This window comes from Haliotis rubra, unplaced genomic scaffold (genome assembly GCF_003918875.1).
Source record: "Haliotis rubra isolate DU_JTF1 unplaced genomic scaffold, ASM391887v1 Scf221, whole genome shotgun sequence".
Lineage (NCBI taxonomy): Eukaryota > Metazoa > Mollusca > Gastropoda > Lepetellida > Haliotidae > Haliotis > Haliotis rubra.
Window position 1 is genome coordinate 655983 of NW_025766237.1, and position 16049 is coordinate 672031.

At 41.0% G+C, this 16049-nt stretch overlaps 1 protein-coding gene across 7 annotated transcripts in view; it reads left to right on the forward strand.

Annotated features, from left to right (window-relative positions):
* LOC124277403 (pericentriolar material 1 protein-like) overlaps positions 1-12559 on the forward strand; it is a 46597-nt gene extending 34038 nt beyond the window's left edge. For 5 of the 7 annotated variants that reach the window (XM_046713089.1, XM_046713087.1, XM_046713093.1 and 2 more), the window contains exons 28-38: positions 82-180; positions 748-954; positions 1734-1919; positions 8273-8511; positions 8693-8828; positions 8943-9095; positions 9335-9468; positions 9693-9999; positions 10265-10369; positions 10808-10928; positions 11839-12559. In XM_046713089.1, coding sequence (XP_046569045.1) covers positions 82-180; positions 748-954; positions 1734-1919; positions 8273-8511; positions 8693-8828; positions 8943-9095; positions 9335-9468; positions 9693-9999; positions 10265-10369; positions 10808-10928; positions 11839-11852 — 1701 coding nt within the window. In that variant the 3' untranslated portion in view covers positions 11853-12559. The remainder of the gene's footprint in view (positions 1-81; positions 181-747; positions 955-1733; positions 1920-8272; positions 8512-8692; positions 8829-8942; positions 9096-9334; positions 9469-9692; positions 10000-10264; positions 10370-10807; positions 10929-11838) is intronic. The other 2 variants (XM_046713090.1, XM_046713092.1) reach the window with 2 other exon arrangements.
* Positions 12560-16049: the final 3490 nt, after the last annotated feature.

Consider the following 16049-nt stretch of genomic DNA (forward strand, 5'->3'; position numbering starts at 1 on the left):
ATTTCTTGACAGTGATAATCGTGACAGCGGTAAATTCTGTCTTTACGCGTTCATAGTATTATTTCTAACATGTATTTACAGCCACCACCACCATGGTTGACTGCCACAGCAGGAAATTGTACACCCTCAGAACTGACTCCTAGCGAAAGTCTTGCCACGTCAGATGATGAAGATCTTAAGGTTAGTGTAACATATACATCTGACAGTTTCATATTATGTTTTGTGAGTAGGTGGTCTTACATGTCTGAGAAACATCTAGAAAACTGCCCTTGTTGTTATTTGATACACTTGCTGCTATTATCAGTACATGGCTTGTCCTGTAACATAGACAGTGATGGAGCAACTGCTGTCTCCTCTAACAGTTTAACATGAAGCCATGATGGAACTTGTTTGCATATTATTAAAGGGCATTGCACTAATAGTTTGTGTCCAATGGTTTTGGATTTGTTCTACTAGTAGGACTTTGGTTCTGTGTCTGATGTTTTCAAGAGTCAGTTCTTTTGTTGTCCTGAATTGCAGCAAGCATGCGTCCAATGTCATACAATTCATTTGGATATGTTCTTATTCTCATTTGGGCGGTAGCGAAGCCTAGTGGTTAAAGCGTTTGTTCGTCACATTGAAAACCCAGGTTCGATTCCCCACATGGGTACAATGTGTGAAGTCCATTTCTGGTGTCCCTCGCCTTGATATTGCTGTTTTATTGCTAACAGCTGCGTAAAACTAAACTCACTGACTTATTCTCACTAGGCACGACTCCGAGAACGTGTTGCTATGGTCCAGAGAAGCAAGCGTCCAGGCCTGTTGATGGAGGCCAATGGTTCGCTGAGGAATGGAACATTTGACTATGCAGAGAAAGTTGAAAACACTAGCTCCCTTTCAACACCATCTACCAGCCTTTGGGATTCCCCTTTTGCTCAAGATTCACTTGGCGATACAGTCATTCATTTTGACAAGGTGAGTGAGTCATTATTGATTGGTCTTGATTGTTATTCAATGGGGAATGATATAACCTGATCTTTGAGAAACAGAATAGCAATACTTATGCGGTGTCTTTTCTGCTTGGGAATATTATTGAAGTGGGCTGGTGAAGGAACTGTGGTCAGATGGAAATACTTCAAGTTTTAGCAACATGTATAGGGTATTTCCTTAAAACCTATATATGATGAAAATTCATTTTGTAGTATTATGATTATTTGTTCATCTTGCCTCATAGATTTACAGCCCATTTCTGGTGTTCCTTGCCCTGATATTACTGAAATATTGCTAAAAGTGGCGTAAAACATAAACTCACTCATTCACTCATAGATTGATGGGGCAGTGGGATAGCCTAGTGGTTAAAGTGTTCGCTCGTCACGTTGAAAACCCAGGTTCGATTCCCCAAATGGGTACAATGTGTGAAGCCCATTTCTGGTGTCCCCTGACGGGATATTGCTGGAATATTGCTAAAGGCAGCATAAAACTAAACTCACTCGCTCACTCACTCATAGATTGACACCTAGCAGGAATAGCTCTGATCATTTGTTAATTATCAGCCGTGGAAAGGGCTGTCATATTATGCTGCAGTGCCTCATTTGAATTCTTGAGTTTGCTGAAGAAATATTTGCTGGGAACTTCCCTAAATATTATAGAAGCATGAGAAAGTGATTTTCAGCTTTCTACTATACTCACAGCTCTTAACGGTGTAAGTTGTGTTTTATGGAGGAAACAATGCCACTTATATTTGTGTTTGCTAGGCATTAGAGAAAATGAGAGAGTATGAAAAGCTGAAGGCCGAGGGTGAAAGGACAAGAGGGACATTGAGTGACAGTGAAGCTTTGAGAGGACGAGATGGATGCCCATCACTCTCAGACCATTTGCAGGCTAATGCTGCCACTATGGACCAAGGCAGTGAGAGCTCGGTGTCAGACATGCCGGTTAGTGTTAGTATCTTTTCTGATTCTGTCAATGCTATGTGTTCCTTCCAAAAGAGAGAAGATATATTTTTCTTATCCTGACTCATGATCTTTTGCTTATCTCCCTTTCCCTTGCAAATGGTAGTGGAACACTTGAAGCTCCCGAAGCGGACGTAAAAATACACTCACCCACGAGTTACCTCCCTTTTCCTGCATAAACAGTCATGTGACCAGCCTTATTTGTCACTCTCTCCCTTTTCGCCCAAGTGGATGGTTGGGCGAGCACTAGAGTCCCGTATACGGCATTATATCCTTTTTATTTAGGTCGTATTCTTCAAAATTACGCTGTGTATGGATTTGGCAATAACTACTATATTATATGTAAAAAAAATTGAAAAAATTATTTGTGTTGGCGTCATAATTTCATCGTTATGTAGCTTTGTTTACATTTCATGAAATCTTGCAGTGTTTGCAGGCACAGGTTATCCGTGGCTGATCCTCACCCCCAATGCCTTTCATGCATAAAACCATGTTCTTCCAGCTTGCGCTGTACTTATTGTGTTGATTTATCAAATCTACAATTTAATCAATAATTGTCTTATATCTATAGACGTGCCATGGATCGGGTGAGGAAGTCATCTCAAGCCACGGCTGATAAAACAGGAGCTCAGCCTGCAAACCGTATGTTGCTTGCTACTGCTGAAATTCATAATACTGGTGCTATGTTGAGTACGTTGCAGGGGCAGTCTGCTGGTACGGGGGCCAAGAATAGATTGGCTACAACGCAGTTGTCTCCAACTCAAGCTAAGAATAAGACGTCGTCTTCTTCCACGTCGCAGAAGAAAGCATCTGTTTCCAGATCGGAGGGTAAATCTGCGCGGCCTAGTAAGTCAACGCATCAGAAATCCTTCAACGAAGAGATATTACCTCCGCATGAAGTAGACGTTTTTTGATGATCCTCCGTTACTTTTACCCGAAGTACCTACGAGATCGGCGACTCAATCGACTTCCACGACTACTATAGTTTGGCATGAAATGCATGTGGACCCGTTTTTTTGTAAATATCTCTTCATCCAATGACCCAATCGATCTCAAACTGTGCAAGTGGATGTTTTGTCAGACAACCTAATCACATTGTAAATCATCGATTTTATGCATTTGTATTAAAGAATCTGTCTATGTAACTGTCAACAAAATAAACGGCAGAACGCAGAATGCTTGCAGAGGGAGGGAGCCAATGACCTGTAACACTTATAAGATGCGTAACACTTATAAGATGCGTAGTGACGACTTTGACTCGGTGACTATTCCTCCGATTGAACCTATATCCAAGATACCTTCTAACCTACGCACAGCTTTGAGAAAGCTGCAGACAACTACAAGGTTCAAGAACTCTTAGATCTACAGGCAGATAACAGCAACGCAGACATCTACAGGGTTTGTGAACCCTAGGGTTAACAAACCCTTACATCAACAGGCAGGATGTTGACGTCGACTCTATTACCATAAGGCTGGATAAAACGAAGCAATGATGAGTTTATAACTCAACAAAAAGATCTACAACATGTGCGATCTCTATAGTTTACAGCCTGCACAACTCTACAACCTGCATGAACCTTACACCTGTAATAGGCTCAGTTCCGGACGACAACCTACTTGATGAAAGGAATCCCTTCATCTACACGGATGCTGAGGTCTTATACCGGGTAGCAGATGGTCTGCAGATATTGTCGTTCACTCACTCACTCCAACCCAACAGAGACGTACTGCATATACGCTGATGACTTCGACTCCAATATGATATCACCTATGAAGCCGATATCTCAAGTACTGGAGAACCTCAAGGCGACCTTTGTAAAGGGCTTAAGGTTAACAACGCCTTCAAGTATCCTTGAACGGACGTACAGATGATATTATTAACACTCATCACTCAGCGTGGGGATAAGGATTTTATATCCTATCAACTAGATTCAACATCGGTATTTCTTCAAGATCCATACAGACATACGTCTCGACAGCCTCCTTCGTCATGCTGATTTATGTTATCCACAATGGGAATACGTGATTTATATCACTGAACAAGATTTTACGCTTGGAGCAACCCTTATTCAAGAGGTGTATATGAGCGGCGTAGAATTACGCTCCCTTTTACTCAACCAACTAATTGCACCAGATTTTGTGTAGGCCAACTTGCTACAACACCGGTGACGTCATGCTTGAAGCTGATTGGTCCACGTCAGACAACGCCTCCCACTGACAGAGCAGGCACCAGCAAGTTTACTGACTTGTAAACAAACCCGTGGTACGGGGGAATACTTCATCGGCAGCCTTGGAAACAGTATACAACTACGACCTGTTATCATTATGGGAATCTAATAGATGTCTAGCCTTGACAGCAGCATAAACGATGTTTATTTTGGAAGTTGTCGCTGATAAAAGTCGGTACGAGTACCTGTCCCCTGCGATGCTACACTATAAATAGACAACGCTTCGATGTATGCTGATCAACACAGATCGCCTGCATATATAAGGGGAAGAATGATGTATCATCACTGCAATCAGAGGTTAGCACTTCCAATGGAACGTCCTACCGTTTGGAATATCATCGGCTCTATGATTATTCATACGAATAACCAAGCCTATCGGCACCCATCTGCAACATCAAGGTCTACGCAGTGCCGGTTATCTGGACGACGGCATACAGGTTCTTCAAAGTGCCAATCAACTCAGACAGCAGCTGAACTTCACAATTAAGTTGCTCACACAACTAGGATGGCTAGTGAACCTGATGAAGTTGGAGTTAGAATCAAACAAGATCTTCAATTGCTGGGAATAAGAATTATCACAACACAGAATCGAATTGTGGTCCCAGAAGATCATTGGGTCAAGATTGGGTCATGATTCCACAAGCAGTCATCTCTCCGTTAACACTACGAACATGGCAATGTCTACTCGTTCTACTAACCTCGGCGCAGGACTTGACTCGCACAGGAAGGTTACAACTAAGGCCTCTGCAACAGTTCCTGACTAAACATCTGGACAGCGTCGACCCTATCTTGCTGCCAGACAGTCTTAAGAGGTACCTACTTGGTGGACCCACAGGTCGAACGTCTGCGGAGGGACCTATTTACAAGAGCCGGCCTTCGACACACATTTCTACGTAGACCCATCGATACAAGGTTGGGGTCCACATATCAACAATCAAGTTGCATCAAGGAAGTGGTCCAAAACAGAGCAGCATCTTCACATCAATCTGCTGGAGATGAAAGCTGTGATCAGCGCCTTACAACTATGGTCAAGCTCGCTGATCAACAGAATGCTGATGGTCCACACAGACAACTCTACAGTGGCATGCTCCATAAATCGGCAAGGATCTACAAGATCCCCAAGCCTACTACAGCTCACATTCCAGTTGTTTGACATCACGGAGGAGGCAAACATCTGGATAAAGGCGTATGACATACCCGGAGCCAAGAACGTGCTTGCAGACGCTCTCTCCCAACCACTGCACCCGTCACCTACGGAATGGATACTCCATCCAGAAGCATTTCGGCTCATCATAAGGGAAATAGGATCCCCTTGCATAGACCTGTTTGCTACGAGGATCAACAAACAACTACAGACGTTTGTTTCACTAGTTCCAGATCCTCAAGCCTGGGCAACAGATGCACTGAGCATATCATGGGAAGGACTAAACGCTTATGCGTTTCCACCCCCGATATTATTACTACCGAAAGTACTGTTGAAGATCAAACAGACACAGGCACTACAACTGACCTTGGTCGCGCCATACTGGCCAGCGAGAGTATGGTTTCTAGACCTAATAGAAGATCTCGGAAGTCCAACAATCAAGTTACCAGATTGGCCGAACCTACTCATACATCCGCACACCAAGCAAGTCCACGGGAACCCAACACTGTTCCAGTTACACGTGTGGACCGTATCAAAACATGTTTGAAGAAAAGAGGATACTCCGCCAGGGCAGCCATGGCAGTAATGCTAGCCTTACGCAGATCTACTCGTAACCTGTATGATGACAAGTGGCTGAAGTTTGAGACTTATGCAAGGCGGAAAGGCTTCATTGCTATGAAAGCTACTCATCCTCAAGTGGCGGAATACCTATGTCATCTTAGACAGACTAGACATCTGAAAGGTTCGACATTATCTACATACCTCGCTGCCATCAGTACAGTGATTACCATGAAAACAGGCATCAAGTTGACGAAAGTACCAGAATTACTTGCTCTGCTGAGATCTTTTAAACTGGAGGACCAGCAAAAGAAGTTCAGAGCTCCGGCCTGGGATCTGAATGTAATTCTACGTCATCTTACAAGTGATGTCTAAGAACCTCTAGAGCTGCTGACACAGAAGACTCTGTTCCTGCTTGCGCTAGCCACGGCAGCTCGGATATCAAAGATACATGCGCTGGACTTTGGTCAAACCAGATTCGACACAGGGCAACATGTTGCAGTTCATCTAGGACTTAGATGGGACTTCATTGCCAAGAACAAACTACCTGGTCAGCCAGATAGACAGTTCCACGTACCAGCTCTATCTACAATCCTCGGACCAGAGGATATAGAGTGCCTATCCTTGTGTCCGGTCAGAGCCCTGAAGAGATATCTTAAAAAAACTAAGACAAGGAGACAAAAATTCAAGCGCCTGTTCTTCCCATTATCCACAGAGACATCAGCAGAAGTCTCAAGAACGACGATATCGTTCTGGGCCTGTTTCATAAAGCTCTCGTAAGCGTAAGATCTTGTAACTTTTCTTGTAGCATTCGTACCTCCATTACTGTAACATAGGAGGTACGAATGCTATGAGAAAAGTAACGAGATCTTAGGCTTATGAGAGCTTTGTGAAACTGGGCCCTGGATGAGAGCCGTCATATTGAGAGCCTACAAAGCAGCAGGACTAGAACCACCTAGAGCTTCCAACCCACACGAAGTCAGAGCACTGGCGTCAACATTGGCTCTGCACGGAAATTGCTCTATATCAGCAATTATGGAGGGCTGCTTTTGGAAGTCGGATACAGTGTTTGCCAACCACTACCTCCGAGACATAGCCACTGAAGACGTCTCAGGCATTCACCAATTTTATCCTCTCGTTGTAGCACAGCAACTACCGGTTTCTCAAAGGAGCTGAGTTGGAAAATCTCACCTTTTATCATGCTGACTTGTTGATAACTTACTGAAGTAAGACAAGAAAGTGGTCCCCCCGAGTTTTAACGGAAGTTGGAAGAATAGGATCACGGAAATGCCGTTTCGCAGTTCCCATGGGGGGATACAGGACATATGTAAGGACAGCTGATGAATCCACGAAGTGCCTTCACCCACCACCAATCCGTCAGGATTCTATAAGCAAAAGATCATGAGTCAGGATAAGAAAAATGTGTAATTTTTCAAGTAAACTTGATATTTTTATAATTATCCTGACTCATGACGAGAAGCCCTCCCAACCTCCCGACCCATGAAGATCCAGGGTAGAATAGGTCTTCAGCAACCCATGTGCTTGCCGTAAGAGGCTGACTATGCTTGTCGTAAGAGGCGACTAACGGGATTGGGTGGTCAGTTTCGCTGACTTGGTTGACACATGTCATCGTTTCCCAATTGCGCAGATCGATGCTCATGCTGTTGGTCACTGGATTGTCTGGTCCAGACTCGATTATTTACAGACCACCGCCATATAGCTGGGATATTGCTGAGTGCGGCGTAAAACTAAACTCACTCACTCACTCACTCCCAACCTCCCCGCTGGAACACTTCGGATTTCACAGCAGATCCAAGTGCATGGGCAGAAATATCAGGAGAGAGTGACAAGTAAGGCTGGTCACATGACTGTTTGCGTGGGAAAAGGGAGGTAACTCGTGGGTGAGTGTATTTTTACGTCCGCTTCGGGAACTTCAAGGGATTCAAGTGTTCCATTACCATTCGCAAGGGAAAGGGAGATAAGCAAAAGATCATGAGTCAGGATAAGTATAACAATATCAATTTTACTTGAAAAATTACATTTTTATAAAATATTTCATTGGTCAGGTCTTATTTATCTATGGCATAAGTGTTTGGGTTTTTTCATGTGTTCAATCCTTCAATGAGATTCCTACTTCAGCATTTGCCTCTTAAACTGCTGGCATTTCATTTGTGTCACAATAATAAATCAGTTTTATGTATGAATGGTTTTAGGCAAAAAACTCATTCTGACTTTGTTTGTTTGATTAAAAAGTTAGAACCTGGCTTTTTATGAAGCCCACAGCAGTATTTTCACTGGACTGAATTTCCTTAATAGGTTTTGTATACAAGGGTAGTGAAACTATGTGAAGTAGTTTTGTGAGTTACAATTAAAAGCATCTTCCTACACATCTGTATTTGGAACTGTTCCAGTACCCACGTATCGACACCAACCAGCTGGACCAACAGATCAAGAGCGTTATGACTGAGATTATGCCAGTGATCAAAGAGCATATGGATGACGCCTGTTCCCCACAGTTGCTGGCATACATCAAGCGTCTTGTGCTGTCTCTCACAAGGCAGCATGATAATGGACAGGAATTTGCTCGATTCTTCCACAGACAGCTGGGATCTATACTCCAGGATTCCATGGCTAAATTTGAGGGCCGGAGGTATGGTTGATAAGGCTCCAACTACTTCCTTGCTGTTGTGATGTGACTGGAGTATTGTTGACTGTAGTGTTAAACATCTTTTGATATTAACTCAAGTTGCATTAAATAATATTTGATGATTCACTCAAAACATTTCAACATTTATCAACAGTGATTGATGTGTAGTTTTTGCTTTATTTAGAATGCGTGAATGTGGAGAGGAGATGTTGGTGGACATGTCTGAGGTTCTTTTCAATGAACTGGCTTTCTTCCGTCTCATGCAAGATCTTGATGAACCAACCATAGCCGACAAGATCCGAACAAATGCTTGGTTTCAGGTCAGTAACATCTTTGTAGGCTCTCAAAATAATCTTTGTTATTCTCTACTTTCATGCAGATCATAGTCTGTTGTCTTGGTTGTCTGTTTTTCATGGAGACTGTTTGATTTGCAGTCTGTGTCTGACAAGTCTGCCTCCAGTAAGAAAATGGCTGCCCTTGTAGGAGAGGAATCTGATGGTAATGAGAGCAGTTCAGAGCCCACAGATGATGACCGTATTCCGTCTACACTAAGGATGACCACAAATGAAGAAGAGGATCTAGGAAAGGTCATCTTAAGCTTTCTCTCTCTCCTTTTGTGATGATGTGTGTTTCTTCATTCTAGTGCTAACGTGCATAGTCATGTTAATGTTTAAGTGAATAACTTTTTGTGGAGGGCAGGGATGCAAAGGTATTCATGACTTTAGAGGTATGTTGTGAGGACAATTCTTGTGATGATTTCTGAGAGTTAAATGTTAGAGAAGAAGAAACTAGTAGTTTGTTGCTAATTATGTTTATATTATTACAGGACAGGGATGATGAGTTGGCAAGTGAGATGCCAGTACAGGATGCAGAGGAGAAAGATGAAGATCCAGAATCTCCATACAAAGCTGCAGGACTGCAGATAGAGCTGGCTGTTAGTGAAACCAAACCATTTACCAGGTCAGTTACAAGCTGATGATGACCTCTATTTAATGAAATATGGATGGTTAACAAATGTTCTGCATAGAACTGCCTCCCTATAAATAACATTCAACCATTCATCACTTTCTTTGGTGATTGGTGATTAACTAGCTCTTAACTAATTCATACAAATGTAGAACTTGTTTTGTTCTTGCCATGGAATTTTCATTTTATATATTTGTAAGTTCCCTGATTTCATACAGGATTGGAAGTGATGAGGATGAGGATGAAGCGGATGAGTCTCAGAGTATGGAGGACCCATCTGAGACTGCTGTGTCTCGAGATAACAAACTGGAGCATTCACAACCAGTTCAGGAGTCTTCAGCTAGTGGAGAGTCTGACAGTCCACAGAAGGAGGCAGAATCGACTCCTATGAAGGAGAACAATGCTACTGCTGAAGAAGAAAAGGAAGCTGACACACAACAGCTGGAGACATCTGAGGCTGATGGCACTGTAACAGGGGGAACAACTCCACTAAAGACAGAGGCATCTCAAGAGGAAGTCAGCCAGGTACCAGATTTTGTCTTAAAACTCCGTAGAACAGCTAGATGTGTACTCTGAATATGTTGGATTTAATTTCCACTATCTGCAAACTCATTCTTCTTATGAACCTTTTTGACCTCTTTTAAGCAGCTAACTACCTTCTACTCTTGTTTATGAAGCATTATATAGATAGTACTATAATTCATGTTTGAGTAATTATCATGTTACCTTATCTCTGTTTAAATAATTCTGTCCAAGTGGACCTCCCTATTTAGTATGCATTGTTTGTTAGAAGATTGAGGGACAAGTCAATGGTGAAGTGCACATAAATGGTGAGATCAACATTGAAGACATCACTTTGGAGGACCTCCCTGCTTCCCTCGCAGTTGGCAGTCCAGTAAGATTGTTTTCTCATTAGTTAAATGATTTGCCAGAACTAAGATTCCTGAAATAAGTACAGATTATCTATTTATGTGTCTTCATGTCCTGATATTGATGTTTTCTTACACACCCACTCAAGTCAAGTGGAAATATGGGGATTATCTATTAGAAAGTTGAAAGTTGCAGTGTCGTAACTTTGTCCAGTATTACTAATGAGTACAGATAGAGATATCACCTCTTGCTTGACAATGACATTAGAATCAATGTCGAAACATCGCCTATACAGAATAAAGAAGTTGTATGTCCATAAACATAGTCCTCATTCATCATCTACCCAACTTCGAAAATGCCAGTCAAAGAAGTCACATAGTACTTGTTATGCAGTGTGTATATGGATGGATTGATTAAATAAGACAGCCTGAACAGTAACCTAAAATGTATGGTTTGTAATTAGGCTGACCTAGAAGAGAAACTAGAAGAAGAGCAGAAGCTTACTACTGGTGCTGCAGGCATTCTGACCACAGTGGAGACTCCCACAGAGCTGGCTGGAGATGGAAGCGCCCTAAAAGAACCAGGTACCAATATGTAGTAAACATGGTCCATTCTTAGATGTCCTTTGAAGAGTTACCTCATTTTTGTTTATGTATATGTGAATAGCATGCTACTGAGATTGCAGGATATTAATTTCGTGAATTCCTGGAAGTGGGCTATTTTGCTGATGATCTTCTAAATGATATCCTCAAAGCTTTCATCGTAATCATATTACATTGTATCTACTATTGTATTGTCTCTCACCACACTGGGGATTCCCAATGTACAGGCTTAGTGACTTGTTTGATTGTGTGTCATTGTACATCAACAGAATGGGATAGTGTTTGTGTGGTCAAGATATAGTTTGACCCGTGAAGATCTGGGATAGAATAGGTCTTCAGCAACCCATGCTTGCTACAAAAGGCTGACTATGCTTGTCGTAAGAGGCGACGTAACGGGATCGGGTGGTCAGGCTCGCTGACTTGGTTGACACATGTCATCGGTTCCCAATTGCGCAGATCGATGCTCATGCTGTTGATCACTGGATTGTGTGGTCCAGACTCGATTATTTACAGACCGCCATACAGCTGGAATATTGCTGAGTGCGGCGTAAAACTAAACTTCACTCACTCACTCAAGATATAGTTTGAATGTTGTGAAGTGCAGTATTAAGCAACAGTGAAACAACAAAAGTATACAAAAGATAATAGCTTCAGTCTGTGACTGTTACTTTACAATGCAGTATTAGCATTTGGGGTTCATTTATTGTTGTTTTTGTTTATTCATAATTGTGATATTTTAACCTGGTATTCTCAAGAATTAACATTTGTGCTTATTTGTCATCTGCGTCCCTATTATGATCAGTGAGTAGATATTAATTGCAACCATGCTGTTATTTCTTGTATTACTGTAGACATGTCCAAGCAAGTTTGACATCCACTATTTCTGTTTTAGAGAGTGAAGCGTAACCACATCATTCTACTGATGGAAGAGGTCAACATCAGCCATCAGCACGTTTTCATGTTCACCAATTACTGATTAGACAATACTGTTGTTGTTACTGTTGTGACTATCAGCATGAGCTGACAACCATGTTTATCACTACAATCACATCCAAGCCAAACAGAAGCATTACTGAGCAGCCTGTCCATCGAGGCAGGCCTCAGTTTTCCACATAGTGACACAGCCTCACTGTGATCCAACTCACAACTGCTGAAGAGATGTAGGTTGCATTGTTATTCCATCCATCATTGTTGTTTTCTTGTTGACATAGATGATGTTTCATAGCTTTATATTTTCAGGATTATGTAATTTATTTTATGCCAATTTAACAAGTTATATATTTTGCCAGTTAGTAATTGTATGCTGAAAAATCTTTAAATCATACCATTATGATGATTATCATGCTATAGAAGTCACCACTACATACCATATTGAAAAATCCAAGTTGTGACAGTTAGTAAATCAGACAACAAATAGCTTTGTTACTTGTTCAAACTGCTACCTACAGTAAAGCATTTAAATCATGGGTGGACCAGTGTAAAGATTTAGTGTGTGCTCTCAACCCACCTTGACACAGACACCATACACATGGATAGATGATGCACTTCCCTCTGATATTACAGTGTGCTGTGTGAACCATTTCAGGGTCTCATCTCAATCATTCATACTCTGTCCAGCCCCACCAGCATCCTCGTAACTCCAGGGTATATGTTCCGATAAACGTCCACTATACCCTGGATGCATCTCCGGCTCGAGCCGATGATTTTACTACCTCCCTTGGTTGGCTTTTTATCCAATCAGGTGTCTACGTTGGGAAGTTGAGCGTAACATTCACAACTCACTTTCGCTTTTTAAATTATCCAACTGATTAAACTTGGCAACACAATAATATATTGTTGCAGATTTACTCTGAAAGAGGTAGAAGGAGTTCTTGCATATCTTATTTTTTAAGGTTTCAGACCTGTCAATTTGTATGTTTTCCCCCCAAATCTGAATCGCACTGTGAACAAACTTTCGGTATCTTTGTTGACCACTGGCAAGCTCGGTTGTAACGGCGGCTTATCTGATTGGCTACTGTGAGAATGCGGAGCCAGCAAAGGGAAGTAATAAAATCATCAGCTCGAGCCGTAGATCCATCCAGGGTATAGTGGAGTTTTATCGGAACGTATACCCTGGAGTTATCGAGGATGGCCCCACCAGGTCCAGTGGTAGTTCCTCCCTACTGGGTTTTCTGAAAAAGATATTCCTCTGCCATGCAAGATTCATATTCTCTGCTTATGAATTGTTCTGAAACTTTAGACAAAGTGGAAGACGACTGTAAATCAAAACCGGCCAACATCAACATTATTGTTCCAAATAAAAATTGATTTCTTTCTGATATGTACAATATTGATTAACAGTAATGCTCTCTTCTACATTGTTCTTGTGTATTTGTAAGTGGCGGAGTCAGATGTTACATGGGCACATGCTATTGTCAGACATTGGATTAATTATGATCGAGTTATGTCTGAAGGAAGTTGTTTGGGAGTATTTGAAATAACATATTTTGGGCTTTTGGCTAGTAAGAGAAATAACATTTTCTAACTATTAACAAATGCTTCGCATGTTGATTTATGAATTGCAGCTTGTTTGAAAGGGTATGAAACCATCTGTATGATGGATAAAAAGCAAAAACAATATATAACATTGAGACTGTATTAACCATAACCTTCCTTGTATATTTTGATCCCATCTAACTATTGTCATAGTGCTGTAGTACATAAACATGCATGTAGTCTTTGAAATCTCTAGCATTAAAGTATAAGAATGTCAACTGATGAGAAGTGACATCAAGTGGACCAAACTAAGGAAGTGTCTGTGATTTCTGCCTGTGATTGTGAGGATAGGGACTACTTCCCCAAGGGAAGCTCCCTGTCGTTAAGCATAAGTGTATTGTGACTGGGGAGAGACAAAGAGGGATGATGACAGATGTAGGCAGCAGGTCACAATGGCTGCCTGTGCTGTAACTGTGATGTGCTTTGCCACTGTTTTATCAATAAACTGATATAGCATCATTATCGAGTTGTAGTTTTTGTCACAATAGCTCTGCTTCGTACAGCAAAGGAAAGGGTCACTCTACGTAGAGTTCCATGCAGCTAGCACAGTAACTCTGCTGCAGGCACCCGTCATGTGACTGTCAATTTAATACATCAGTCCATTCAGTATGTAGTGTATGATTTCAACTATTTCATTTTTGATGAGTCTACCACTAATTAGACATCTTTGATAGAATGTAATTTTTTCCACAGAGAAAATATCGTTAAACATGTAACATTAGTTCGATTTGCGTAGCTATCCTCTGAAGCCCTGCTGGCAATTTCGTGCCTGACTCGCAGAGTATGGGTTCGAATCATGATTGGGACTCAAACCAAAAAGTACTAGAATCTGTACTTTCTCGAGAAAGAGTAATCCCCAAATTAACATGTTACATTTGATGACTTTCTGAATGGCATTCAATATTCACCTTTTTGCTCCATGTATTCATTGGAGGACACAAGGTAGTCAGTGTAGGACTGGTTGTAGTTTCAATAGAGAATACTGTTGTGAGTATATAGAATACCCAGTGCTGTTTTGAGTACATGTGGTTTCATTCTTATATCAACAACAGAAAACAAAAGCACTGAGGTAAAGGTTTATTGTCAATGGCAGCATGAAATGATGAGTGAAGCTGAACACAATTCAGAGACAAGGGAACTTCAGACATGCACAAGTAGGTAGTTTATAAGCACAAGTTGTGTTATGTATATCACATGAGGGATACCAGATCTTTTCAGCTTGAATGGCACTACCATGGTTTTATAACCAGGCTTAGACATCTCCCTTCAAATACATGAAGTGAAGTAAACAAATTCAAAATGCCTAGTCTTAAATCATTTAGTTACTTAAATTACTAGTCTGATCAGGGTATTTGCAGATTTTACAAGCCAAAGCCAACAATCCGTATATAAAGAATTTTATTTTTGTTTCATTGTTCCATCTTGTATCGTAATGATACAACCAACAACCAAAAAACCCATGAAATATTACCTTATGAAGTAATAACTTATGAAAATGTTACAAGTATTAATACTTGACATCCTGATCCATAACCAATATTGGCTTTTTAGTTTTATCCCAATTCAAATGGCAGATCCATACACACGCCAAATATAAAGAAAAATTGAGTTACAAAAATATATTTTACTTGTATTTCAACCAACCCACAATAATTCTGTATACAAATATTGCTGGAAGGAAAATTCTGGAGTAAAGGAATTACATGCTTATTAACTGCGGAATCAAGGTTTAAGAGACAAAACCGAAATGTGAGATTTTGTCACTTATATTAATTGTTATTGTAGGTGGGGTAAGTGTGGAAGTATTCAGTTACCGGTATATTGTTCATCCATTTCATAAAAACACGTTTTGGTGAATCTTTGGTTGTTGCTCTTGTACAAAATAATATCAACATGAAACATGTTTTGTCAAATGAAGACTATCAGATGACTACTAAAATAATTACTAAAACAATTATTCATTGTATAGTCATGTCGTTGAGTTTCATCGCAGTTAGCCCAAAGCTAACGCAGCAAGAACTGAGGCTGAAAAATATTTCATCAGTGAAGAGTTGATCACATCAATTAGTACTGACAAAAAGAGAAATCAAATGAGCAATGCTCATCCTCCATGAACGCTGATGAACATGCTGTCAGTGCTTCAACATAAATCCATCCTCTGTTAACCAGGGTAATTAATCCCCATTGAATAAAAACGCCCTTGACCATTCACCACCTGTTTCGAACTCAACCTTGATAATTGTCCAGTTCAATACTGTCCTGAATGCTGCTAGCACGGTAGAGATAGTGCCATCACTTCCACAACAAATGTATGGTGTAAAAGGTCCAGGGTGTTTAATCTAAATAGAAACCCTGGATTACCGAGGATGATTTAAACCATACACAGGATAATGCATGGCCACATCAATAAATAAAGCACCCAGATGACTGAATGGAATGCAATAAATACTATATATACATAAATATTTAGCACCTCAGAGCACTGAACAAGAGCTGGAAATCGTGAATGGTGTTGATCTTCCACATGGAATCACAAAGAATCACAAAATGTAACCCAACTGAAACCGT